Raw genomic sequence first — 25,427 nt, 5'->3', positions numbered from 1 at the left:
CTCTCATCACAACAAAGGGTAGCTATAAGGTCAAAACCAGCTGTGGTTTCCTTGAAATCACCTGGTTTCAGGTATTTGTTTGCTGGTCAAAACCAGGAACTTCTTGTTGACCTTGTTTTTTTTAAAAGCATCCATAAAATTCAGCTATCTCCACATGTTTCAATGTCCATGAAATCCTTTTTAGTTTTTCAAAAATATAGATTCCCAAGTATTAACAAAAAATGGAACTCTCATAACAAGTCAATCATCCAGTTCTTTTTTTTAAAGATGTTAATTTATATAGTATCAACTATTTTAACTGGCAACCTCTTAACATATCCAATGCGGTGGGCAACTTGTTCCTTCTAATCTGAAGTCTTGCTCGAGGCTTGTTTATAGTATACTTTTTCCTTTACTTCTGTTCCTTCAGACCAGTTCATAGTGAAACAAGACCCCAGCTGTGCAATGCAATAAAAAAACATTTAAACAAATCTCTAGAATCTTTACTGTGTAGGTGGACTAAATGCATGCAGACAACTGACAAGAAAAATCTTTGGCAGACCATGCAAAGTCCATTCAGAGAACACTTGGAATATGAAAACACTACCATTCCACCCCCCCCCCCCCCTCCACCCCCGAGAGGAAATGTTAAATAGTGCCAACAATGGAAGTAGCGTATCCACCTTTGCTCATTCAGTGAAAATCCTTCCTGTCAAGCTGCAGTTGTTAAGTTTTGCTAAATTACTGATGGTTCTGCCTTAATTTTAAATTCTTCTAGAATCATAGAATGGTTACATCACAAAAGGAGGCCATGTGGTTTGTTGAGTCCGTGCCGTCTCTCTGCAAGAGCAACTCAGCTAGTCCCACTCCCCCACCCTTTCCCTGTAACCCTGCAATTTTTTTTCCCTTCAGGGGCTTATCCAATTCCCTTTTGAAAGCCACAATTGAATCTGCTTCCACCGTCCTTTCAGGCAGTGCATTCCAGATTCTGCGCCCCTTTTAGAATTGGACCCTATAGTAGTTCATATTGCCTCTCCTCATTCTTCTTCTCAAAATGTATCACTTCTTTGCGTAAAATTTCATCTGCCATATGTCCTCTCATTCCACCAGCCTGTCTATGTCCTTTATTCCTTTTGAAGTCTATCACTATCCTCTTCACAGTTCACAATACTTCCAAGTTTTGTGTCATCTGCAAATTTTGCAACTGATCCCTGTACACCCAAATCTAAGTCATTAATATATATCAAGTAAGGCAGTGGCCCTAGGACTGACTCCTGGCGAACACCACTGTATACTTTTCTCCAGTCCACAAAACACCATTCACCACAACCTTCTGTTTCTTGTCACTCAGCCAACTTTAAATCCATGCTGTCACTATCCCTTTAATTCCATGTCTTCAACTTTGCTAGAAAACCTGTTTTGCAGCCCTTTATCAAATGCCTTTTGGAAGTCCATATACACCACATCAACTGTAGTACTCTCATTAACCTTGTCTGTTACCTCGTCAAAAAACTCAGTCAAGTTAGTTAAACATGATTCGCCTTCAACAAATCCATGATGGCTTTCCTTAATCAATCCACACTTGTCCAAGTGACTGTTAATTTTGTTCCCAATTATAGTTTTCCTACCATTGAGGTTAAACTGACTGGCCTGTAGTTGCTGGATGAATCCTTACACCCTTTTTTGAACAAGGGGGTAACATTTGCAATTCTCCAGCCCTCTGGCACCACCCTAGTATAAAGAGGATTGGAAGGATATGGCCAATACCTCAGCATCTTTGAATGCATCACATCCGGACCTGGTGATTTATCAACTTTAAATACAGCCAGCTTTTCTAGTACCTCCTCTCTTTCAATCTTTAGCCCATCCAGTATCTCAACTACTGCATCTTTCACTACGACTTGGGTAACATCTTTCTTGTTAAAGACAGATGCAAAATACCTCAACCATGCCCTCTGCCTCCATGCATAAGTCTCCTTTTGGAGCCTAATTGGACCCACCTATTCTCTTACTGTTGTGATATTGCTTTAATTGCTTTCATACTGATTAACATACCAAAGATGTAAATAGTTTAGTATACATCATCCCAGGAAAGTGATTCAAGTTAACATGTGATACAGTAATTGGAGCAGTGTTAGCAGGTAGCACGGGTATTGAAGAGCTCTCCTAGAATCCTGTTTTTCTTCAATAAAGAACCTTTCATTTAATTTACCAATTATTGTTATAGTTTGGTATGTATGTATTATGAACCAATAACAATATGGTGGCAGAAATGTAGATGTGCGCAACATATTAGCAGCAGTGTTCGACATAGTGGCAGTGATCACAAGCATAACGTAATGCACAATGGGAGAAGCCATAAAAGCCTGGACAACACTGAAAACTGCTGGAAGAAGCAGCAGTGAGATTTCAGACCAGATTCGAAAATCACCCTCGAAAATCGGTACTCCGAGAGAGAGAGAGAGAGTGATCGAATGGGGAATTTTATTGGGACAGTAGTCGACCAGAAAGGCACTGTTCTGGTGGAATTGGGCTCAGAAATAGTTGATTTGAGTCGGGGCTGCGAAACTAGATTGCCATTAAGCGTTGAGTTTTCCTGCCGAAAAGCAGCCACAGAGCTCGGTATGGAAAGGTTCCAGTGCTGCAGGCGCAGTAGACCTGCATTTTTTCCTCGAAGAAAAGTCATTAAAGGGAAAGTTGTTTAAGGGGAAAGCCCTGGCAAAAAGAATTCTTGTGAAGCAGGGAACTGTGGCGCCATGACAATGAAATATCCAGCTATGAATTGAAAGGTTCTGGACGTCCTTCATGAATTCCAATGACTTCAACAGTGTATGGAGTTATGTTTTTTAGATCTTGCTGTTGCAGAACCTGACAAGCAAGCAACAAATATAAAGATTGTGATTTGCAGTTAAAGTCTCCATTGCATGAACACTGTCAGAAGCAGTCCAGAAAGATCCATTTAAACTCTGTACAATGCTGGAAGGTTAATTAAGGTCAAATTTAGAATCCATAAACTCAAACTGATGGCCTATAGACAACAGCCCAAAGAAACTAAAATAAAAACAAAAAGTGCAGGAAATACTCAGGTCTGGCAGCATCTGTGGAGAAAGAAACAGAGTTAACGTTACAGGTTTGTGACCATTCATCAAAAATCCCAAAGAAACTATTGACCAGTTTGTTAGTTGATGTCAAAACAAAGGCAAAGATTGCGATTTCTCAGACGCAGAGCTGTCCGAGAAAATAATGGAGATCGTAATCGCATCGATTCCAATAGAGGCTTTCCAAAAGAATCTGCTTGATGAGAAAAAAGGATACGACATCAACGGTCTACTTGAAGATGGCAGGAAATACAAAGATATAGCTGCGAGCAGACAATATATACAAACGCTTGGAGCAGCAACAACCATAGGTGAGATAGCCAAGGCACCTCAACGGGTCAAGGTGTGCGGCAAATGTATTAGCCATGTAACTGTTCTGCATTCATAGATACCTGCAAAGCATGTCATCTAAAGGGATACTGGGCAAGACTGTAGAAAATCTGTCGCGAAGAAGTGGTCAGAAGCCACAGCTCAACAAAAAACAGACACTGCCTAGTGGCAAGGATGAAAAGAAGAGTTCATCAAGTTCCATTTCAAGCACAGGCACTTCAACAGGGTAAGCAGAGACCTGGACAGCAAAGAAAGCACTGAAAACGGCAAACACAAGCTAGAAAGTGAACAAGCTTTCCATACAGTAACAGTCACATGGCATTTCAATGCAATCACATAGGAAGCTTTCACCACAGTCAAAATTATATGTCCTAACAAAAGTGGTAAGCACAAGCTGTGACTGAACATAGATACCAGGGCAAGCGCCAGTATTTTATCGCTGCGGATACTCCCGTGTATACCTCCCAAAGTGGGAGTCTGTTACAGCCAGCTAGACTCACCACATATAACAGTTCACCAATCTACTGCGTGAGAGCATTGATGTTGAAGTGCAGATATGGAAGTTCTGCATAGTCGCCACAAGTCTTCTGTGTTGTTGACACCAATGGCCCAGCGGTAGCAAGAATAAACGCATGCAGTGAACTTCGGATTGTGATGATTCACGAGATCAGTAAAGCACCAATGCTAGATAGTCCAGGCAAGTATGACCCTATCGAGTCTATTCAAGGTTTTCAACAGAAGTACCCAGATAGATTTGACGCCGTGGGCAGTTTTGGGAGATGCTGTTTTTCACCTAAAAGACAACACAGTTCCCTCCATAGATCCACCACGGAAGTGCAGTGTCCATATAAAGGACAAATTAAAAGCTGAACTTGACACGATCGATGACAAAGATTATTTGCTGTGTTCAGCAACACACTGGTGTATCTCTATAACCACTGTAATTAAGAAAGATGGTACCATTAGAGTATGCTTGAATCCCAGAAGATTAAATCAAGCAATCAGAAGGTGTCCTCACCTTAGAGGAGCTCAACCTAAGGTTTGCTATACCCAAGTTCTTAAAGGTCAACACGAAAGTGGATGTTGGTCAGTGCATTTTTCTCAGGATTCACAGGAACTGACCACATTCAGAACACTGTTTGGGATGTATTGCTTTCTACAGTTACCATTTGGACTGTTACTGAGTCAAGACCTGTTTTAACAGCATATGGATCGCATTACCGAGAATGTTCTTGGCTGTGTTTGCATTGTGGATAGCATAGCACACACAGGAGGTGAGAAGATCAGTATGACAAGAATCTTCACATTCTAATGGAGATGGCTAGAAGAGAAGGTCTTGTGTTTAATAGCAAAACATGTGCTAACAATGTGAGCCATATGAATTTGTTCGGCTCACTCTATTCTGACGTTGGAATATAATCATTATTTTTATTCGTTCATGGGATGTGGGCTTCACTGGCTAGGCCAGCATTTATTGCCCATCCTTACTTGCTCTTGAGAAGGTGGTGGTGAGTTGCCTTCTTAAACTGCTGCAGGCCTTGGGATGTAGGTGCACCAACAGTGCTGTTAGGAAGGGAGTTCCAGTATTTTGACCCAGCAACAGTGAACGAATGGTGATATAGTTCCAAGTCAGGATGGTCTGATGCTTGGAGGGAAACTTGTAGGTGGTGGTGTTCCCATGCATCTGCTTCCCTTGTAGTAGGGGTCGCGTGTTTGGAAGGTGCTGTCAAAGGAGCCTTGGTGAGCTGCTGCAGTGCATCTTGTAGATGGTACACACTGCTGCTACTGTGCATCAGTGGTGAAGGGAGTGAATGTTGAAGGTGATAGATGGGGTTCCAGTCAAGCGAGCTGCTTTGGCCTGGATGGTGTTGAGCTTCTTGAGTGTCGTTGAAGTTGCACCCATACAGGCAAGTGGAGAGTATTCCATCACACTCCTGATTTGTGCCTTGTAGAAGATGGACAAGCTTTTGGGGGTCAGGAGGTGAGTTAGTCGCTGCAGGATTCCTAGTCTCTGACCTGCTCTTGCAGTCACGTTCAGCTTCTTGTCAGTGTTAACCCCCCGGGATGTTGATAGTGGGGTATTCAGTGATGGTAATACCATTGAATATCAAGAGGAGATGTTTAGATTCTTTCTTGTTTGAGATGGCCATTGCCTGGCACTTGTGTGATGCGAATGTTACTTGCCACTTATCAGCCCAAGCCTGGATGTTGTCCAGGTCTTGCTGCATCTGGACATGGGCTGCTTCAGTATCTGAGGAATCGCGAATGGCACTGAACATTGTGCAGTCATCAGCAAACATCCCCATGTCTGACCTTCTGATGGAGGGAAGGTCATTGATGGAGCAGCTGAGGATGGTTGGGCCTAGGACACTACCCTGAAGAACTCCTGCAGTGATCTTCCTTTGCGCTAGATATGACTCCAACCAACGGAGAGTTTTCCCCATGATTCCCATTGGCTCCAGTTTTGCTAAGGCTCCTTGATGCCATACTCGGTCAAATGCTGCCTTGATGTCAAGTGTAGCCACTCCTCACCACTTTGTGGTCGAGGCTGATCATAAGCTGTTGGCAATGATTTGCCAAAAACCACTCACCAGCACACCACCTTGACTCCAACGACTGCTAATAAAGTACAGGGGTATGATTGTGAGGCCCGATATAAACCTGGAAACGTCTTGGTTATGTCAGACACATTAAGCAGGCTACCCAACCCCAAGAAGACAGAAGATACACCATTGGAGGTCCAAGTGGATGAAGTAGATATGGAAATAGAAGATGTGTACAATATTGACCTCATGTGATTTGAACAGAAAAAATGTGAAGTGCTCCAAAGAGAGACTTCCAGAGATCCTGTCCTCAGGGCATTATGGCAGCTCAGCAGTGGATGGCCAAATACAATGCAAGAGGTTCCCACAGACCTCAGAACCTTTTGGCCATATCATGATGAATTAGGGCTATCAAATGGAGTCATTTTCAAGGGAAGTCAAGTATTGATACCAAAAGTGCTTTGTCAAGATATTCTTACCCAATTAGATCGTGGGCATTGACAGATCAAGACGACTTTCACATAAGACAGTTTATTGCCCAGGGATCAATAACAACATAGAACGAGCAGTGAAGTTGTGCGATGCATGTCAAGAACACCAGCTGAGTCAACACAGAGAGCCACTTCATTCTCACAATGTTCTATCACATCCATGGTCAAGAATAGCTACCAACTTATTTACCGTCAGAGGTGATGGGGGCTACTCATTACCAACTATTGCTCCAAATTTCCAATCATTCACTAACTGAGGGCTACATCAATTGCATCAGTAGCAAACATGATGAGTGCAATTTTCAGTCTTTTTGTTTCCCTGAAGGAGATGGTGTCAGATAACAGTCCAAACCATTGCAAGAGATCTGTGCAAAGTGAGCTGTAAATCACATTATGTTATCTGCACACATCAAATGGACTAGCAGCAAGGATGGTCCGAACGGTAAAGTCACTAATCTTGATATTTAGAGAGATCAATCAAGGCATTCAAACAGCAATGTTGCACCTACAAGCAAGACCACTAGATACGGGATTACCACCCCAGCAAAGATTATGTTTGGAAGGTCAGTCAGGACAACTCTTCCAAGTCGTCATCTGATCAGACCGTCGTCCGTCCAAGATAAATTATTGGTAAGACAAGAGAAAATGAAAATCAAACATGCAGGCGTGGAGTTGTCTCCTCTTCAGATTGGACAGAAGGTCAAAACGATCCACCTGCAGGAGAAGAGATGGTTCCCTGTGGAACAAAGATTTGTAATGAGCCACCGCCATATGAAGTAACCACCTCGAATGGAGCGACATTCAGAAGGAATAGATGTCAGCTGAGCGAGTTGTCCAACAGCATCATACCCAACACTCCTTACAACACTCAAGTACAAGATAATTGTCAGTCCAAACCTACGAATCAAGAGAAAAGAATTGACAATTCCAGGTCTCAGCAAAGTTTCACTGTTACCAGATCAGGTCGAGTCAACAGACCATCTGTACGTTTCAGAGACACTTGAATAATTAATGTGCGAGTCCATACATGTGTAAATGCTGTTCACGATTATCCTATTTCATTATGTACATAGCTTATAACTTATGTAATTTTTCCATTTAAGGAAAGGGGGACGTTGTGATATTGCTTTAGTACTGATTAACGTACTACTGAATATGTAAATAGTTTAGTATACTTCTTCACAGGAAGTGATGCAAGTCAACATGTGATACAGTAGTTGGAGCAGTGTTAGTTAGCAGGTAGCACATGTATTGAAGGGCTCTCCTAGAATCCTACATTCTTCAATAAAGAACCTTTATTTTACCAACCATTGTTATAGTGTTTGGTACGTTTGTGTTAAGAGCCAATAACACAACACTTACCCCCTTTTTTACTTTTTATATGCCTGTAGAAGACTTTTGGATTCCCCTTTGTGTTAGGTGCAGTCTCTTCCCATACTCTCTCTCTGCCTCTCATTTCCTTTTTCACTTCCCCTCTGAGCTATATTCATCCTGGTTCTCACTTGTGTTATCAATCTGACATTGAGTAATTTGTAGCAGTGGTTCTGTATCTTAAAGAATAATTTCTGTCAATGTACTGTATTCTATAGTGGACCATCTATTTTTCACATTCTTAATAAAATTCACTGACCACCTACTTGTGCAGTGATATCCATACTCTGTAAACAGGACACCCTGCTTAGTCGACCCTGCAAACTCCTCCTAGCTAATATCTGGGGGCATGTGCCAAAAGTGGGAGAGCTGTCCCACAGGCTAGTCAAGCAATAGCTTGCCATAGTCATACTCAACGGATCGTACCTTGCAGCCCTTGTCCCAGACTTTTCCATCACCATCCCTGGGTATATCCAGTTTAGCATGCATGTAGTCCTGTGTTGTAGCTTCACCAGGTTGGTACTTTTTTATTAGGTATGCATGGTGTTGCTCCTGGCATGCTCTCCCGCACTCCTCATTAAACTACAATGGATGATCGTTTCCTGGCACCATTACTGAGACTAGCTTTCAATTCCAGATTTTTTAATTAAATTTAAATTCCACCAGCTGTTCTGGTGAGATTTGAACTGGTGTCCCCAGGGCATTGGCCTCTGGACTACTATTTCAGTGACATGACCACTACGCTGCTGTCTCCATCAATTAAGTATGAAGTGAGAAACACTATCCTTTCTTTGAATAAACATTTGGCCAGGCCACATCATGAATGCTGTGATGCATTGTAATCCCCTCATATAGTGGAGGTATATGGAGGCACTGGAAAAGATTTAGAGTAGGGCCATTTGTTTGGTAATTAGTTTAGGGGTCCTTGGTTACCAGGACAGACTTGTAGAGCTGGGTTTTTTACTTGGAAAAATGTAAACTTCAAGGGGATATGATTGATGTTTTCAAAATAATGAAAGGATTAGACTCCGTGCAAGTGGATGGCTGTTGAGCTAGATAAGTTGGAGAGAATCAGAGGACATTAGTATACGTGACAAAAGCACAGAAGTAGGTCAGATGCTGGGAGGTACCTTTTGCACAGAGTCATTGAATTCTCCAGAAAGTTTTTGGCACATTTTGAGTGCAGATTTACTTCAAACATTCAGATGGAGGCTGGACAAGTTCCTGAGAGTGGAAAATCTCTCTGCATACAGAAGGGTCATTGGGGTTATGCCACACAGTTACTGTGATCTCCTGGTGTTGGCTGGATTGCCTTTAGGGGCTGTACAAGAATTTCCTAAATCGGTCTACGTTTTTTTTGCCCTTCAGGAGATTCCACAACTGCGTTGAAGTGGGGGCAAAAATAGGGGTGATGTGCGGAGTTGCACCATACTGGGACGGGACAGGCTTGATGGACCAGCTGGTCTTTGCTGTCATTTTTTGTATGTTCTTAACTGAAGTTCTGAAGTTTCATTACTGAAGTATTAATTGAATTTTGTTTTTAATTTAGTCGCCATAGTTGACAAATTCTTTGCCTATTAAATTTAAAACATTGTGCAAGATTAGTTTCTAAATTAATCTCTCTATTCAGGCTGGTTTTGTTTTAACTGAACCTGGAGCAGTGGTTATGAAATAACTAATACTTCCTGAATGGAAAATAGGGTTTTAGTATAAAGCATTGGCTGTTCATGTTCCCATCTTTCCCAGCAACTTCTATGTTATGCCTTCATAAGATGATGAGAAAATGGAGCAGTGGGGGCTTTGTTCAGGAACAAGAGAACTTTGTCCACCAACTTTGACTCAATAATAAAATGATGCATGCTTCCTTCAACAAGCCAAAATTCTATGGAATTATTGAGTTGTCATCCCACAGTAGTGCCAACCCACTCAAGAATGTACTGCAGAAAAGGAGGAAATTAAAATTTCTGAAGATGACCAAATGTAACTTAATCTCTCGAGGGTGATCCAGCCAGCTTATCTTGAGGGCATAATTTATCTCATTGCCAATCAGAAAAAGGCTTCTTGGTTATATGTGTGTGTGAAAACTTTTGTAAGTACTTGTTACTGATTGCTGGAAATTGTGCAAAACAATACCAGGGAGCTGTTGAAATTCTTGATTGATGTTCAGATATAATGACATGTATATGTCTTCAGTAATGTCCTTAATAGTATGTTATCTAAATTTTAAAAATCCTACAGTGTAGACCTGATTTCTGCTTCTCAAACTTCCAGAACTGAACCCACTGTAGATATATGTTTATTTGGTACAAATAACATGCTGATTGTGGATTACACAATTTATTCTACCCCAAAGGAAAACCTTGAAAACTCAATTGGGATTTTTGCCATTGGAGTTATTACAATCTTTCTTATGATGAAACAGTATCTGTATTCTACATATCTCACTGCTGTCCACAACATCAGCTACTTGATCAAAACATTGTCAAAATTAAATCCTAATTATAGACAGTGATACATTATTGACATCAAGAAAGCGTGAACGTCATCATACAGTCAATTTGAAGAAGAGTATCTGTTCACAAAAGGCTTTTGATTTTTTTTATTAATCTCTATAATACGATCTCTGATTTTTTTAATTTACTGCCTGAATTCAGTGCTGCTGTTCAGATCCTGGGAGAGCAGTATCTGTAGGCTGTCTGCTAAACTTGGCTCCCTCATCCTGCCAAGCGACATGGGATTTTGCTCAAAAGCTTATTCAAAACCTATTGCATTTCTAACTTTACCTAGTTCTGACAAGATGTCACAAACCTGAAATGTTAGGCTGTTTATATCTCCACAGATGCTGCCAGACCTGCTGAGTATTTCCAGCATTTTTTGTTATTTCAAAGTTCTTGGTTGGTGTGCAAGTCTGCCACAGGGATAAGGGAGCTGGTTCACAGTAACAACTTGCATTTATATAGCACCTTCAATGTAATAAAACATTTCATGGATGCTGGTTCCCCAGAATCTGCATTTAAACATTGCCAACATAAAAACAGCTGAATATATGTTCTTTTCCTCAAATAGAACTTAAAATAAGAGATCTGAGTGAGACTCAGCATTCTGGGGTGACCAAATGGAATAGTGGTTTCAAATGATGCTCTTACACCTCTGGTTCCTAAATCTAGCTCAGGCTATTGGGATGAAAGGGTCCTTTGATAACTGTTCTAAGAGAAATGGATTTAAGCATTCTCAATAAAATTCTAGTGGCCACAAGTCTGCAGCACTAAGATACCCTTGATTTGACACTATGAGCATGAAATTGCCTCGCATACACGTTCCCTTTAACTTCTGTTTGCTGTGATGTATACATCTTTAAAGGGAACATTGCTTATACGCAGCCTGTTCATTCACTGCACAGCACATTCCCAATAGCTGTGCGACCACACACCTATGTGGTTTAGAGGGAACATCGCTCGCATAGTGACTCTTTACCTGCGTGACCTGCGCCGCTGGCCGCTTCCTGCGTGGCCCTTGCAGTATTGCTGAAGGAGAAGGGCGCACGTGGGAACATCCCCGTGCACCCAGGGCCTTGAATCGACACTATCCTAATGTCAAACAGCCCAATCGGCTGATTCCAAATTTGACCAACGCATGTGCAGGCAGCCTTTGTTGTTCACTCTGCAAACAAGTGTGAAGCTCCAAGATGGGCCCTGCATTAGTGTTATTTAAGTACCCAGCATCTTGGTGTGTCCCATCAGCGCTGTCCTGTATGCCACCCTCTCAAGATCCGCATCTGAGTCCTCTGCAGCAGTACTCATATGTGACCTCGTCCTCTGATACACTAGCCAATGAACTTTCCTTTCCCTGGCCTGGCTTCAGGCCACCTGTTCCTGAATGATTCACCATGTGCTGATCCTAACTCAGTACGAGCTTCCAAGGAATGTGCAGTATCTGAGCTGGTGGCTGTGAGTGACAGATCAAGGGACAAGGCCTCTTCATCAGTGCTGTGCTGTTTCTCTCTCGGGCTAGTGTGGCTGGGCAGGTGGCAGTTTTTTGGCGCCTGACAGCAGGATCTCAGAAAGGGACGGTTGATGTGAGGGAAGCAGGGTCGGGTGGGAAGCAGGAGGTCCACAGTCACAGCATCAGCAACTTGCTTATCATGTCAGATGGCAGGATGAGGGCGTGCTCGGAGTTGAGAAGGGACATAAGGCAGGAAGATGTGGTCATCCTCACTGTTCTCAGTGACGTCGGATGCCACGGACTTTGTTGCAGCTGCCCCATGATGCAGACAATCATCTCCTTCAGAGAGCTCAGGAGAGCCCTACGGAGGTGGGTTCACCAAATTTGCATGCTGCCCATCTCAATCTGCATGAGCATGGGCAGGTCGCAAATCATAATCCTGGCATCCAAAAAACAGGGCTATCCAATTTCTAGCCCTAATTCTCTTTTAAAGTCTAAAAATTGTTGTTCTCACCTCCCAAAGGTGGTAATTGTGGGAAATGTTCTTGATTAAAGTGCATTGTTGAAGTAGTCCAGAGATAACTTTACCCTATATGGAAATGTTCAGAATTATGAAGGGTTTGATAATATTATTAGGAAACGACTATCCCAACCCGTAGCTTGGCAACATAAATTTAAGATCATCACCAAAAGAATGAAAGGAGTATTTTTACATGCAGAGGATTGTTGAAACATGGAATGCCCCAGCAGAAACAGTATTGGAAGCAGATTCCATAATAGCTTATAAAAGAAAAAGAAAAATGTAAAGAGTATGAAGAAAGGGAAGAGAAATAAGTCTAAATGGGTGGCTTTTTCAAGTAGCCAACACCAGTGATAGGTTTAATAGCCTCTTTCTACGCTGTAAAATTCTCTGATTTTGTACAATGTGATATTCCTGCTTTTATATTGATTTCTGACACTGAGGGAGAACAACTGTTCCATTTCCCAGCACTGACATTACACAATAAATTAAACCACAAACCTCAAGCAGTTGTACATGGCTGTACATGCAATAGAATATATTAAGTGTATTGAAGAGATGCCCATCACTAGCGGCAGAATCACCAAAATGGTTCACAATTTTAAAAAAACAAGTTAAATCTGGCAACTCGTTTGACTGCATGGGATATTAAGAGAACCAATGTCATTTTCCGAACAATTTCAGATAGTGCTATACTATTGGGCATGTTTCTATTTTACCACAGAGGTGAGTTTTTTTGAGGGTTGCATGTTTAATATTCTGGACTAGACTTTACCTAATCTCCTGTTTGCAATTGTCGTTTCAGAATTTTGTCATCTGATAGTCATGTTCAAGACTTTCAGAAGCTCACTGAGATTCTGCACATCTTTCTAAATAATGAAGAGGTATAACAATAACTTTCAGGAAAATAGCTAGAATGTTTAAGCCTTTCTGTTCACTTAATTCACTTTTTAAAGTTTTATGCTGAATAATGTAATAAAAGTTGCTGCATAACAAAGTACCTACTTGATACCTATTTGCATAAAACAATTATCATGGAGATTGCTCATGTTTCTGTTTGTTTTCTATTTTGTCTGTTTAACTTTTGTCACTATAAGAAGCCTTGTTCAGGTATTTTATTGACTTGTTCCCTGCAGGCAAATATTTCTGTTACCAGGATCTCTGCGCAAGACTTGCATGAATGTTTCACTCATGAAGAGTACAGGTGAGTTGCAAACCAGTTTTGGCTGGCATGGCTGTATACAATTTGATCTGGCGAGTATGCTATTGAGTCTCTAAATTGTTGCCTCACTTCTGTGATGTTATTTTTGATATGATTTTCTGTATTTAGCACACGAGCAGAGCCTTTTTAACATTAACATAAAGCTATCATTAATACATTATTTAAAACTTTGGAAAGAACACACAGAACTGGACCAGTTAAGGAGAATCTGGTTTAAAATCTAAACTTCATCTACAGGGCCATTATTCAATAATATATATGCAAAATATTAATGGCTTCATGGCTAAAATCAAGTTTATGACTGTTGATTCTGATTAGTCAAACACACTTCATTGGCTTCTAACCTTGTTATAAAGTGGCGTAAGTGATCACAAAGAAACACCCTGGATGGCAAAACACTTAAAATTCTGAGTGAAAAGTTTCTAAAATCCTTGAAAAAACTGGAGAATGAGCCAATCTGTCAAGATCGCTGCAGCTTCCTCTGCATTCAGTTATCTATCTGTGTATATTTCGATCTGATTTTCTGTCTCTGTGCTTCTGTTTCATTCCCCTGCATGCTACAACTGAAAGAACGTAAAATTGTGGATCCCATTCCAGTAAAAATGTCATTTGTGGGGACTAGGACAGTTTTCCATTTTTGATACCTAGTTACAGTATCAAGGTCAGGTATCACGTGGCAAATGCAAACTAAAAATCTTTCTACTTTTCTCCGGTAATATGGTTTAAACCCACTTGTCCCCGTAAATTTTTTCACTTCCTACACTGGCTGCACTTAATTGCCATTCTGAAATTGCCAGTTTCACCTTAATTTGTGAGGAATTTTGTGTTGTGGCATACCAAATAGAAATTAGGTTTGTCCAAGCTCATTGGAAACATTTAACCAGAGAGGAGACTTTGCTGATAGTAATCTAAGCTGATCTCAAACCTGGGTCACAGACATGAAAGTACAGTGTGCTAATTCACTTGTTGCCAAAGCCATAAATAGGCATTATGCTATAAACTAGAATTAAAAAGATTGTCTTGTACTGTAAAACAACACTTGTATTGTTCTGATTAAAATTGTATTCTTGTAGTACTTAATTTGGTATAGAATTCTACTGTTTTGAAATTGTCTGCTGTACAGAGCAGCACAGATGTCATGTCTATTAATTATATCTCCAAAATGCATCACTTATAAGGAACACTGTGGATCAGAAACTGAACTGGAGCAGACACATAAATACTGTGGCTACAAGAGCAGGTCAGAGAGTGGGAAATCTGTGGCGAGTAATCCACCTCCTGACTCCCCAAAGCCTGTCCAACGTCTACAAGGCACAAGTCAGGGGTGTGATGGAATACTCTTCACTTGCCTGGATGAGTGCGGCTGTAACAGCACTCAGGAAGTTTGACACTATCCAGGGCAAAGCAGCCCGCTTGATCAGCACTCCATCCAGCACCTTCAACATTCACTCCCTCCACCATCGATGTACAGTGGCAGTACAGTGTGTACCATCTACAAGATACACAACTTACCACGCCTCCTTCGTCAGCACCTTCCAAACCCACGACCTCTTCCACCTAGGACAAGGGCAGCAGATGCATGAGAACGGCACCACCTGCAAGTTCCCCTCCAAGTCACACACCATCCTAACTTGGAAATATATTGCCGGTCCTTCACTGTCGCTGGAATTCCCTCCCTAACAGCATTGTAGGTGTACGCACACCATATGGACTGCAGCGGTTCAAGAAGGCAGCTCACCACCACCTTCTCGAGGGCAATTGGGGATGGGCAACAAATGCTGGCCTTGCCAGCGACACCCACATCCCTTGAAAGAATTTAACAAATATATTTTTATGACATGCAGACAACCTTGAAGATCAAAAAGATATGTAAGGCTCAAATACTAAATTAGTTTAATGTCCATTAAAAATAGACCAGAAAAGACAATGGGTAATACTTGTCTATCATCCCAATTTTGGGTGATTGCGATACAGAAGAGGACTAAAAATTCCTGCAAAGTTATGGCCCTATTCGAGTTGGGCCTGCAGCGTGCACCTGAAGCTCCCATTGCAAGTAGACAGGAAATGCAGGTGACGACCTATCCGTACTTTAGTCTGACTCTTTTTTTTATTGCTGGGACGATTGCTTCAAGACATCCTGTCTCGGCTGTTGTGTGTTCATTGTTTCCTGTTTTCATTTGAGCACTAAAGTTAATTTCTATCTGTGTTTCATCATTACATGAAGTGTATTTCTGTCTAATTTAATTTTATGTATAATTTGGTTTCTTAAAGTTTCAGTAATATTTAGTCATAAGGAATGTAAAAATAAGTAAGGACTTCTTTTCATTGCATCTAATAATATTGTAACGACCAGGTGGGAAAGGGTCTAGGGGTCTTTTCAGCCTTCACCTGGTCTTATTGTAACAGGGTTTAATTTTAAACACACTGTGTTTTGAGCTCCCCCTTGGTGAATCCTTGTTCACCACTTTCCAATTATAAGGCAAAGAAATTAGCATAAACAGGCTTTCTTCGGTTTAAAGAAGAAAAGTGAAATTTATTAAAACTTAACCTCTAATTCGGTTAACGCCTACGGATACAAGACGTGCCACACGTTAGCATGTATACACGATATGCACATGCAAATAGAGACAGAAAAGAGCAGGAGAAAAATAAAATGGAGAGGTTTGAGGCAATATCAGAAGAGTTTCTTGTTTACTGTGCCCCAAGCTCACAGTAGTCCTTTTGTAAGTCGTCTTGCTTTCCGTTGGGGCCCAGTATTCTTCTTAAACCTTGTTCCTTGTAGGAGGCTTTTCTCTCTTGGGGTTCATATGTCTTCAGTTGTTTCCGAAGCTGGTGAGAGCGAGATGAGAGCAGAGAGGAGAGAGGTGTTCTCCCTCCAGGAGCAAACATCTTTCTCAGTTTTTACCCTGTGGTCAGTTCAAATTCAAAAAACTCCAACAGTCAGCCAGTCATGTGACTAAACTGGTCTGACCATGTCTGCTTGTGTATTTGGCCATCTTAGTAGTTAACCTGAAATGCTTCAATGTCTGGTAATCAAATGTCTATTGTGGATTAAATTGGAGCAGGGAATAGCCCCTTTGCCCTTTGAAGTACTGGCTGTTGATATGCTAATGTCTTTCTCCAGCCAGAATCTCCAATTGTTTTAAAGCAAGTTCCTTCTTCACCAACGGCAGTTTAAAATCAATGTTGATGTGGCAAAATTAATTTTCCTCATTCTTGGCAGGTGGGTTGGGTGGGGGTGGGGGCTTGCCTGACCATATTCTCAGGACATGCTGAAGCTTTTGACAACCAACCAATTACTTTTGAAATGTAATCATTGTTGTGTAGACAAACATGGAAGTTAACTTGCACACATCAGGAAACCGCAAACAATAGTGAGATGAATGGCAAGTTAATTTGTTTTTGGTGGTGTTGGTTGAGGAAGGAGTGTTGGCAACAACACCCGTGAACACTGCTCTTTTTCCAGTAGTGCCATGGGATCTTTTGCGATCTCCTGAACCATCGGAACAGGAAGTGAGATTCAGTTTTAATGCCTCATCCAAAATGCAGCAGCTTTGATGGTGCAGTTTTACATAGTTAAATAGTACTTACAGCACAGAAATAGATAGTTCAGCCCAACAGGTCTGTGCTGGTGTTTATGCTCCACTTGCACTTCCTCCCACCCTTCTTCATCGAACCCCAACAACACATGCTTCTATTCCTTTCTCCCTCATATGCTTATCTAGATTCTCCTTAAATGCATCTACTCTTGTGGTAGCGAGTTCTGCTTCTAACCACTCCTAGGGTAAATAAGCTTCTCATGAATTCCCTATTGGATTTATTAGTGACTATCTTATATTGTTGACCCCGCAAGTGGAAACATCTCTTAGGTCTACCCAACTTTCTTGCACCTTCTCCAGTACTTCTATATCCTTTTTATAATATGGAGACTAGAACTGTGCACAGTACTCCCAAGTGTGGTCTGATCAAAGTTCCGTACAAGTTTCACATAATTAATCTGTTTTTGAATTCTATTCCTCTAGAGCTGAACTCCAGAGTTTTGTGATACTACAGTGCACGAACAACCATATAATAACCCGCTGACTTGCAGCTTTTATTCAGGCAGGACAAGGGTCGGACAGTCAGCCCGCTCCCAGGAGGAAGGTTGGCATTTTAAAAAGGTTAATGAGGCCAGAAGCCTCAGATTTAACCTGCTGTGGCCGACCAGGTTTCCTGGGCCTCAGGAAACCTGGCAGCTGCAGAGAGGCATGGACAGTCTTGGAGAGAAGAAAAGTGTCTTCACAGCCCTTGTGGACCAGGAGTGCTTCCTCCTGGCCCCCCAATTTCAACCCATTCCCCCCCCCGCCCCCCACCTTTGCCCAAGATTGTGAATCGGACTGTCGCTGCCTCACCCCTCCCCCCCCAGGATTGGGAACCAGATCTCACCGCACCCTCGTAATCAGACCCCTCCTCCAAGGAGTATGTGGTCTCTTTACTCTTAAACCTCACATCTATATTTTAGTTCATTTGCCCATTCTGCAAGTTTCTTCATGTCTTCCTGTATTTTGTCGCAGTCTTCCTCTCTATTAACTACACTGCCCACTTTGTGTCGTCAGCAAATTTTGAAATTATACTTCGATTCCCAATTCCAACTTGTTTTTGTATTGACGTGTCAACCTAGATTAGGCTTGGAACAGGGTTTGAGTACTCAACCTTGTGGCTCAGAGATGAGTTCAACTGACTGAGCCATGCTGTCACAAATATAGTAATTTGATATATTATTTAGGTTTGGATAACACAGGATTTCCAACTATCTTGGTACTTCAAGATTAGGGTATGCCTTAGATATTTTCTCAGATACAGGAATGCTAGTCACTTCAGTAAGTTTTCTTGGTGTTTTAAATTTAAGAGTGTGCCATGCTCCCCAATATCTAGCTATATAACAGTTTAATCTAGGGGTGTGAGAATTGTGATCTCAATGGATTTCATGTGCATTTATGGTGGACTGAAATATGGTGAAAGGAGGTGAATGCGAATTAGTAAGCAGTTTTATTTCACAGACAGTAAATGAATGTATAGGGTAGCAGTCAAAAGTAGTTCAATTTACTTAATTCATTCTTAATTTCTTTCCCTGAAAACATGGAAGAAGAAGCCATATGTCCTGTACCTTTCATGGGCTGACTTACCTGTTTTTGGCATTACTTTTCTTTCAGACTACTTCTAACAGGAAAAAAAATGCCTTTAATTTTTAACTTCCAGCTCCAGGCCTCCAGCTGTCTATACATGTAGCCCATTGAAATCCCGGCCAGGGGGTTGGTTGAAGGATTGATTTCCTCTGTGTAGCGATTTGCCAGTAGGGATTTCAATAAAACTGAGTACCTTTTTTTAGATTAGATTAGAGATACAGCACTGAAACAGGCCCTTCGGCCCACCGAGTCTGTGCCGACCATCAACCACCCATTTATACTAATCCTACACTAATCCCATATTCCTACCAAACATCCCCACCTGTCCCTATATTTCCCTACCACCTACCTATACTAGTGACAATTTATAATGGCCAATTTACCTACCAACCTGCAAGTCTTTTGGCTTGTGGGAGGAAACCGGAGCACCCGGAGAAAACCCACGCAGACACAGGGAGAACTTGCAAACTCCACACAGGCAGTACCCAGAATCGAACCCGGGTCCCTGCAGCTGTGAGGCTGCAGTGCTAACCACTGCGCCACTGTGCCGCCCTTTCTTCCTCCTTGCGGTGTAAATTTTAAAGAGGATATTGCCAAGTTGAATGGAGGCCATCCTAGCTAAAGGGCCTGGAATTAGACAGTTGACCCTTATTGTTTCAATTTGAAGCAGTTTATTAGCTGTTAGGTTGCACAAAGTGATCCGCTTTGTTTTAATGCACATCTTCAATGCCTGCAGCTTGTGGCTTTCCCCTTTTTAAACCTGTCCAGATTTAAAACACAAGTTTTAAACATAACTCAATCCCTAAATACTTCCGATTTTAGAAAAATTCAAAAATCCTGAAATGTGACATTTGGTTATTATATGGTTGTTAGTGCACTGTAGTATCTGTGCATTACACACATACAATACATGGAATGGACTTCCAGATAGAGTAGTGGAGGCAAAATCCTCGGAATCAACTAGGAACTAACTGATGCTTAGGTGGAATTATTTTAGGGTATTTCTGGACAGATAAACTAAGATGGGTCGAGTAATCTCTCTTAACTGTAATTTGTTTGTAAATAAATATGGAGTTATTAACAGAACAGTCTCCTGTAAAGATTGTATTATTCCAGCTATTTTATGTTCTACATATAAAGTAAAGGATGGGTGGAGCAAAGATTGTGAAAGGTCTTTGTATTACATAAAGATAAAAGGATAGCTCACTTGTCCAACAATGGATTTAATATTTATTGCACTCGACATGATTTGGTTAAAGCTAAGCAACTGGAAGTTCTTCAAATTGATCTTACAGCTCATGTTGTGAGGAAGAGATAAGTTTAAGACCTGGTATAAGAGAGTTATTTATAGAGGTCACACAAAGGATTGATTTAAAGCTCCTTCAGAACATGAACTTTTATTTAGGTAGTACTGTAAATTTAAGAGATGCAGTAACAGATCGACTACACTGCTGTCCGGATGCTGTGTTTTTTTTAATTCATTCATTGGATGTGAGCATGCTGGCAAGGCCAGCATTTGTTGCCCATTCTTAACTGTCCTTGACAAGGTGGTGTGAACCACTTGCTTGAACTCCTGCAGTTCCTGTGGTTTAGATACACCCATAGTGCTGTCAGGAAAGGAGTTCCAGGTTTTTGATCCAGCAACAGTGAAGAAACAGCGATTATAGTTCCAAGTCAGGATGGTTTGTGACTTGGAGGGGAACTGGTAGGTGGTGCTGTTGCCATGTTACTGTTGCCCTTGTCCTTCTAGGAAATAGAGATCATGGGTTTGGAAGGTGCTGTCAAAGGAGGCTTGGCAAGTTGCTGCAGTGCATCTTGCAGATGGTACACACTGCTGCCACTGTGCGCCGGTGGTGGAGGAAGTGAATGTTTAAGGTGCTGATCAAGTAGACAGTTTTGTCCTGGATAGTGTCGAGCTTCTTGAGTATTGTTGGAGCTGTACTCATCCAGGCAAGTGGAGAATATTCCATCACACTCCTGACAGGTTTTAGGGAGTCAGGAGGTGAGTTACTCGCCACAGAAGTCCCAGACTCTAACTTGCTCTTGTAACCACAGTACTTATATGGCTGGTCCAGCCAAGTTTGTGGTCAGTTGTTATCCCCGGGATGTTGATGTTGATGGTGGGAGATTCAGTGATGGTAATGCCGTTGAACGTCAAGGGGAGATAGTTAGATTCTTTTTGATTATGGTCATTGCCTGGCACTTGTGTGGCGTGAATGATACTTGCTACTTATCAGCCCAAGCCTGAATGTTCTTTGGAAAATCCAATATACTGCAAATTAGTTGCCAGTAGAAATTATATTTGTTGATTTTAATCTTTGTATAGAGCAAGCACAGCATTAAGCATTATAAACACCAGGGGCTAGAAATTGGTGTGCCCCAGTTTTTGAGCACAAGGTCGCAATTTGCAACTTGCCTGCACTTGTTCCGACTGAGGTGGGCAGCATGTAAAATTGGTACACCCACCTCAATTCCATGATTGTAACGTGGCCCCAAGCGGATCCTGCGCTGCACTCCTCTTTGTAACACTGCTGGCGGCCTCTGTGCACTATAGGAGGCCAATTAGCATTGTGGGAAAACCGCATGCTCGAGGCAACCTTCCCTTTTTAAAGGGGCAGTCGCAATAAAACAGAAGCTGATGGAGTGAAAGTTGCTACATAATCACTTTGGAACACTCAGGCTGAAGGGAGACGTTGTGCCGTGCCAGGGAGAGGGCTTCCTGCTTTAGTGACATCGTCCTGGAGGCACTGGTGACACAAGTGGAGGGCAGGAAAGGTGCCATGTTTTTGCCAGGGGACAGGAAGCCTTTGAGGCAGTCCCTCAGAAAGGAATGGAAGTAGGTGGCAAGAGCAATTAATGTCCAGAATGTCTCACCCAGGCACAGAAACAGTGCAGAAAAAAGTGTAATGAGCTCACTCAGGTGGTCAAGGTGAGTGAATGCATCTGCACATCTCAGTCCCACCACATCATCCAGTGCTCAATGCCCCACACCCTCACCGCTCTCACCTTGGCACTCGGGACTCACCCCTAACATCCTTAACACTGCATCTCACCCAAACATACCTTCCAGTCATGCCAGCTGCATACACGCCTCTCCAACCTTTTGCAAATCTACAGCTATTTAGCTATGGCAGGCACATCACCCAAGCACAGTGACACACAAACACTGACATGCTGCCCTCTCTTTCAGGAGAAGGTGGTTAACAACCAGAGGGAAAACCCAACATATCTGCATCCCCTCACTGCCCTCAAACTCATGGTGCAACGAGTTCTCGGTGCTGCCGAGGCCATCCTGAATGCCCTGTGCACCTTCTTCATTTACCTCTCACCTTCATCCTGAAAGGGGCCATGAAATAGAAACTGCAGTTGGTGTGACCATGAAACTCCTGTTTTCCTCCTCATCCCACTTTTCCCTCAGCCCAATCCTCCCCATATGCTTTTGTCCTTTCAGATTGTCAAGAACTGATGTCTGCACAGGCTCTATAGAGCCATGAGGAAGAGGAAAAGCAAACTCACAACACTGAAGAGGAGACACAGTCACAATCTTACACTTGCAGCCACCAGCTCAGATACTGGCACTGCACAAACTTTAGATGCTAGTATAAAGTCAGAATCGGCACATGATGAACCACTGGGCATAAATGGGCTGCAGCCAAGCCAGGGAGTTAGGACAGCTTGTGTGCGAACTCCCTGGAGGGCAAGGTTGTACACCAGTTCTGCTACAGGGTACTCAGTTGAGGATCTAGTTGGGGAGAACACTGATGACGATGTACATAATGATGCTTGGTGCATTGGCAGGTCTGCCAGAAGGTCTCCAGTTACTGGTTTGGAGCATGAAGGAATCCGTTTCCAACATGCCGGTAGGCATTGTGCAGAGCTTGTAGCCCATCTTTGCCACTTTGGAAGTGGTGGCCAACTCCATGGTACTACTGCCAGACCAACCCATGATGTAGCATCTGCAGCACAAGTGATGACCTCCCGACATCTCATTACTGTAATGGAAGCTCAGTGAATGCTGTCATCGTGGGTGCAGATCTCAGTGCTCAATGAGGCATGCAGGCTCTCACAGCAGTCCAGCAATCTGTGTTCCAGCAGATTACTAGGATTGCTGAGGTGCTGTCCCATGTGAGTGGCAGTCACACTGAAGAGCATGAACTTGCTGTTCTAATCATAAATGTAAATGGTGGACTCTACCGACACTTCCCCCAACCCATCATAACTCCTCTAACAAGTATGTGTCATTCTCTACACTTCAGTCAATTCTTTATCCATACTCAAAAATTTACCTAGAATCCTTAATAATTTGGTCTTAACTAATAGCCTGGAAATCTTGGTACAGTTTATCTTCAGCCTTATACTAGCTTATTTGGGATCTCACTTTCTCAAACAAGTCAAGGAGGTTGTTCAAGCAGAATCTTCCTTCTGAATCCACGTTAAACTGATGAACCTCAGTGAGTCAAATGTTTTTTTCTTATCCTTAACTTTCTAAATGTTTTTTTGCACACCTTAAACCAAACTTATAGTATCTTTATACCGCAGCTACTAAATAACAATTGGTTTAAGGTAGTGCAAGTCAGCATCACCAAATTGTACATGTATTCGCTTTTAATGTTAGGCTCTTACTAACATTAAAAACTGAAAAACATAGCCCTAGCTGTTACTGCCTAGAATGTATTTTATTTTTAAAGTTTAAGATGATGAGTTGATGCCAATTTCTGTTATACATTTTTTGTGCATGGATATAATGCAAAGCACACATCTTATTGCTGAACTTAGAGCTGCTCTATTAAATATAGGTATTAAAAACAACATAGAAATTTCTATACGATTGGAGGCTGTTTGACTTATTCTACCTGAGGGTTGTTAGCTCCCAGATCGGGATTATCAGATGTACCAGTGCTTCTCTAATATGTATTGCAGTCTGTTAGCTAGCTGTCTAAATATCTTTGAATTTAATCTGTGCATTCAAACTTTTATAGTCCATAGAGACATGGAGGTTGCAGTACAATGCTTTTTGGAGATGAATAAAATGAACGATCCTGCTGACAGTACAGCAAAGGATCTCAGCAATTTGATTTTGGATAGATTTTGAGTTTTTTTAATTAGTTTAATCCAAAGGAAAAAAGTGATCAATTAGCTTAGAAAGTACAAATATCTAATGTGGATTTTGTTGGATTGCATGAAATGATATAAATATTGCTGTTCTAACAAGGCTTATAAAATGTAATTTTCACCACATACAACATGGCAGCAGGATGTTAGATGTTTCCAGTAAGTTGCGTTTTTTTTTGTAAAGATTAATCTGTTTCTTTCCTTTTCAGGAAGAGGCTGATGGTCGGTTATAGCCAGTTGGCTGAGTTAACCTACAGTTTGGAGCAATGCAATGCAGCAGTCTGTCTCGAGGCCAGAAACAGAGGTTTAGTTTAACACTGCTGAACGATCGTACACTAATATTTCTCCACAAACTGGATTTAGTTCATTATGTTGTACTAATGTTCATCTCTTGTTATGAGAATGATAAAATTCTCTGTATCAGAGGTAAAAAATGTAAAAGGTTTTGTTAAGGTGCTATTTAAATAAAGAAAAAAAATTATATACTGTCTAAAACCATGCAAGAAATTTTTCAAAGGAGCACTAGATCTAATATTTATCTCATAAATCCTGTATGGAGTGTAAAACTGAATGTATTTTTGAGCATTCATTCTGAATTGTTTTAGGACCGGGAATAATGCTATTTAGACCTCCTCATTTCCAGGTTTACAGAGGCCTTAGAAAAAGAAATCTGAATGGCATAGTACATTGAATTTCCAACAAAATTTCCAGGGAATTTGTGTTTACTTAGCAAAGTTTTCCAGCTATAGATTCTTTCCAGCAGCATACAGACTATTTACAAAATGTCATTGCAAGTTCTGTTCAGCCATATTTACATTTCAATTCAGTATCCTGTGTTTTAAATTTTCCCAGAAATTATAGCCATTAAATTTAGGAAAAGAAAGCTGATTTTGTTTTATTCTCCATAAACAAATTTCAATACGGTTACATTGGGAATCAATAGGGATACTTGATCTATATAATGTCCTTGTGAATGGACTTAAACTACTGTCTTTTATCTCTTTTAAGTGTTGAAATGCAGGATTGACGGGATGAAAACCACTTCTCAATAACTAAGGCTTGTAAGTGAAATGAGATTGGTAAATTTCAATCAAATGCCTATTGGGAACTTGCACACTGTGCAAAATAGCTGATAAGTCAGCACTGATTGGCACTAAATCTTCAGTCCCGTTTGGAGAGTCGGCTTCTGTGGTAACAGACATAGGAGGTGCATTTCTGAGGTTGGGATTCAAGCCACATTGTTTGTGTGTGTGTAAGATGGCTCTGTCTGTAATTACCCTGCATTATTATCGATCTTTGGAGTGGTTGCATGCTGAAGAAAGTTTTCCATTCCCCAACCAAACCTCAACACTCCACCCCCCTGCCCCACCCCACCCCACCATCAAATGATTTTTCTTTAAAAATTGAGCAGGTGACCATTCTTTATGTTTTCTATTCCCCATCCCTAGACACGTTTAGGCTTTGCACAGATTCCAAAAAGTTGAGCTTCAAAGTTTTTTTTAATAAATATTTTGACAGGCTATCTTATTTACTGATTGTGTGGCTATTTAAATACATCATTGCTGTATGCTTACAAGATAGTTCTTTTGTACAGATTTTATAAGTTACAGTGTTAATTGACCCACTGATTTTAGAAACCAGTCACAGTACCAGA

General features: G+C 41.4%; 1 protein-coding gene across 1 annotated transcript in view; it reads left to right on the top strand.

The window, feature by feature from the left end:
• The window catches only part of swt1 (SWT1 RNA endoribonuclease homolog), a 113,309-nt gene extending 87,905 nt beyond the window's left edge, over window positions 1-25,404 (top strand). Inside the window, exons 8-10 of the mRNA XM_068038070.1 lie at window positions 13,080-13,158; window positions 13,411-13,478; window positions 23,983-25,404. Of these exons, the coding sequence (XP_067894171.1) occupies window positions 13,080-13,158; window positions 13,411-13,478; window positions 23,983-24,088 (253 nt within the window). The 3' untranslated portion in view covers window positions 24,089-25,404. The remainder of the gene's footprint in view (window positions 1-13,079; window positions 13,159-13,410; window positions 13,479-23,982) is intronic.
• Window positions 25,405-25,427: the final 23 nt, after the last annotated feature.

Source organism: Heterodontus francisci, chromosome 8 (assembly GCF_036365525.1).
Source record: "Heterodontus francisci isolate sHetFra1 chromosome 8, sHetFra1.hap1, whole genome shotgun sequence".
Classification (NCBI taxonomy): domain Eukaryota; kingdom Metazoa; phylum Chordata; class Chondrichthyes; order Heterodontiformes; family Heterodontidae; genus Heterodontus; species Heterodontus francisci.
Note: the sequence above shows the minus strand (reverse complement) of the source record. Positions and strands in the feature narration are given on the sequence as shown.